General features: G+C 60.8%; 1 protein-coding gene across 1 annotated transcript in view; it reads right to left on the bottom strand.

Moving 5' to 3' along the window:
* The window catches only part of SETD1B (SET domain containing 1B, histone lysine methyltransferase), a 23,909-nt gene that overhangs the window by 11,219 nt on the left and 9,919 nt on the right, over nucleotides 1–2,771 (bottom strand). The window contains exons 6-9 of the mRNA XM_045296718.1: nucleotides 2,253–2,771; nucleotides 527–788; nucleotides 102–433; nucleotides 5–14 (exon numbers count right to left, since the gene is read on the bottom strand). The exon at nucleotides 2,253–2,771 is cut by the window's right edge and continues 336 nt beyond it. Coding sequence (XP_045152653.1) covers nucleotides 5–14; nucleotides 102–433; nucleotides 527–788; nucleotides 2,253–2,771 — 1,123 coding nt within the window. The remainder of the gene's footprint in view (nucleotides 1–4; nucleotides 15–101; nucleotides 434–526; nucleotides 789–2,252) is intronic.

Genomic DNA, 2,771 nt, shown 5'->3' with positions numbered 1-2,771 from the left:
TCACCGTCATCCTCCTGGGGGACATGGGGATGCAGGGCCCGGTGAGGCCCCGACCTGGCCCCTTGGGTGCCCAGGCCTCCCACCTCAGTTGCAGCACCTACCTTCCCTGACGTGGAGGACGTGCAGGAGGAGGAGAGCCGGCTCCTGGGGCCTTCCTCCCCTTCGTCCTCCTCTGCCTCCTCTTCCTCCTCTGTGCTTTCCTGCCCCTCCCCCTCCTTGTCCGAGGCCGAGGAAGAGGGCGAGCTCGTGGAGGACCCCGAGGATGAGGACCCCGATGCCGATGAGGACACAGACATTGACTCCTTCTCGTCCTCCTCTCCCCCACTGTCCAGCTCTAGGGGCCGCGCTGGCCGCCGCCGAACACCCACACCCTTGGGGTCACGCTTGGCTAGCTCACAGGGGGTGTCCGTCATGTCCCGGTCCTGTTCCAGCTCTGGAGAGACAAGGGCAGAAGGGGTTTCAGAACTGAGCGGGGGCTGGGGGCTGGAAACGGGGCCAGCACCCAGGAATGGGCCAGGGGACAGACCTTCATCGCCCTCATCGATGGAGACGGAGGGCCTCAGCCGCTTCTGATCGCCCGATGAGGCTGTGTCCGGTGGCTCCTTCCTTTTGACCTTGAAGGAGGGCAGGCGGATGGCCCCGCGCAGCCCAATGCCCAGGCCCAGGCCTTCATAGCCCAGGCCCTCGCCCTTGCCCCATGACTCCAGCAGGCAGGAAGCGATGCGGTCCTTGGGCTTGGGCCGGTCCTCGTCCTTGTGCTCGCCTGACTTTACGGGGGTCAGCGAGGCCTGGGTGAGGGAGAAAGGGCATCGTCTCCATGGTGACTTCCGGAGCCACCAACCTGCCTCTCTCCACCGCGACCAACCACCTTCACCTGCACACTCACTCTCTGTCCAGGACTCAGTCTGAGCTCCCATGATGCCTCCCTGCCCTCAACCTCCCCACATCTGCAAAACGTGGACATTAGACCAGGGGATGGCAAAGCATGGCTCACGAGCCACCAGATGGCTCTTTGGGGATGTACACATGGTTCTCAAGCACAACCGAGAAGCCTTGACGGGGCCGTTCAGATGATGGCGACTTTATTCAGTGGTAAAGATATAGATGGCTTTGCAAGAATTTTTTTTCTTTTTTAAACTGTGGTGAGGGGCGGGATTGGCTCTTCCTTCTCAGAAGCTTGCAGCCCTTGTACTAGAGCTACCTGCTGCACTTGGCAGACTGGCGGCCACGAGAACACACTGTATGGGCACATCTATCACAGAGACGCAGTCCCACAGAACAGCATTTACTCTTCACAGCGGGCTAGGTCTTGGGCCACCAACTGCAAGGTCAGTGGCTCAAACCCACTAGCGTCTCCCATGAATACGAATACTGAGAGCCGTGGCAACCCTCTGGAGCAGCGCCACCCTTCCTCTGAGGGTTGACGGCGGTGGGTTTGGTATTAACTTGCTGGAATCTCTGATGGTTGGAGGTTCAGAACCCTTCCCCTCACCCCTACCTCCCAGGTACCTTGGCAGGTAGGCCTAGCAATCGCCCAGGAGCTCAGCCCCCGAGAGGGGGGTACCTTTCCATCCCATCACACTGGGGTTGCCGAGGGTCAGAAGTGGCTTGCAGGCCACTAGTTTGTTGGTGCCGACTGGACAGCACCCAGCGGCAATGACAGAGAGAGAGGGCAGTTACCGGTGACTTATTAACGCACTGAACAACAGCTAAGGAACAAACCCTCTTTGTTTGAAGAGTGGCCCTCTGCAGGACCAGATCAAAAGGTCTCCTATCCGCGGAGCAAGCAGAACCAACAGAACTTTCGGGGATGGCAGAAGGGGCATGTGCCTGCACTGCCACCTGTGGTCGTCCCCAGCCACATATGGCTGTGGGGCATGACACGTGGCTAATGCCACTGTCCCTAAACCAAACCACTGCCATCGAGTGGATGGCGACTCACAGCGGCCCCATAGGACAGGGTCGGTGGGTTTCTAGTGCTGTCCATCTTTACAGGAATAGAAGGCTTCATCTCCCCTGACAACCTGCCAGGTGGTACCCCCAATGCTTAACCCCCTGCCCCACATCTGGGTCCCAGGTACTGAGTGAGTGCAGTTATCAGGACTCAGGGTGGATAATGAGTCAGTGTGGTTTACTGGGACCCTTTGGGTGCTGTTCACACACCACCCTGGGGTGTGGGCAACAGTGCCGCCAGGCATGTGCCTTTAAAGGGTTCCTGCCCCATGCCCAGCCCCGGTATGCCCGGCACCCACCTTGGCCATGCGCTCCTTCTTGTCCCACCACTCGTCGAAGGCCCGGAAGGCGACCACCTCCACCATCTTTCGGTTGAGGTCCCGCTTCATGGTAGCCTTGAGTTCCTTGAGCACTACCAGCAGGACACCGTCCACTGTGGCCTTGTGAGGGTCCTCCTGCCGGGGCATGTAGCCCGGGGGTGGCACCGATGGGTCAAACTTGGGCAGGGGGGGCCAGGGCTGCCCACGGCCTGGGCCGGCGTTGTTTAGGGGGAAGGGGCCCCGGTAGGGGGGCAGATTGACGAACTGCAGCCCGGCGGAGGCAGCTGCAGCTGCTGCCGCCATGAAGGGTGGATAGGGGCAGGTGCCCTGGCCAGTCAGCAGACGGCTCAGCATCTGAGTCTGCATCTGGAAGGACATGGGCATGCCGCCCCACTGCCCGCCCAGCACGTGGCTCATGTCCACATGCATCAAAGAAAACAGTCCTGGCGGGAAGGGAGGCAGTGGCGGCAGGATGGGTGGGGGCGGCACGCCAGGGGG

Source organism: Echinops telfairi, unplaced genomic scaffold (assembly GCF_000313985.2).
Source record: "Echinops telfairi isolate 266 unplaced genomic scaffold, ASM31398v2 ScPeMD7_7412;HRSCAF=8450, whole genome shotgun sequence".
Lineage (NCBI taxonomy): Eukaryota > Metazoa > Chordata > Mammalia > Afrosoricida > Tenrecidae > Echinops > Echinops telfairi.
This window is presented reverse-complemented; position numbering and strand designations above follow the sequence as displayed.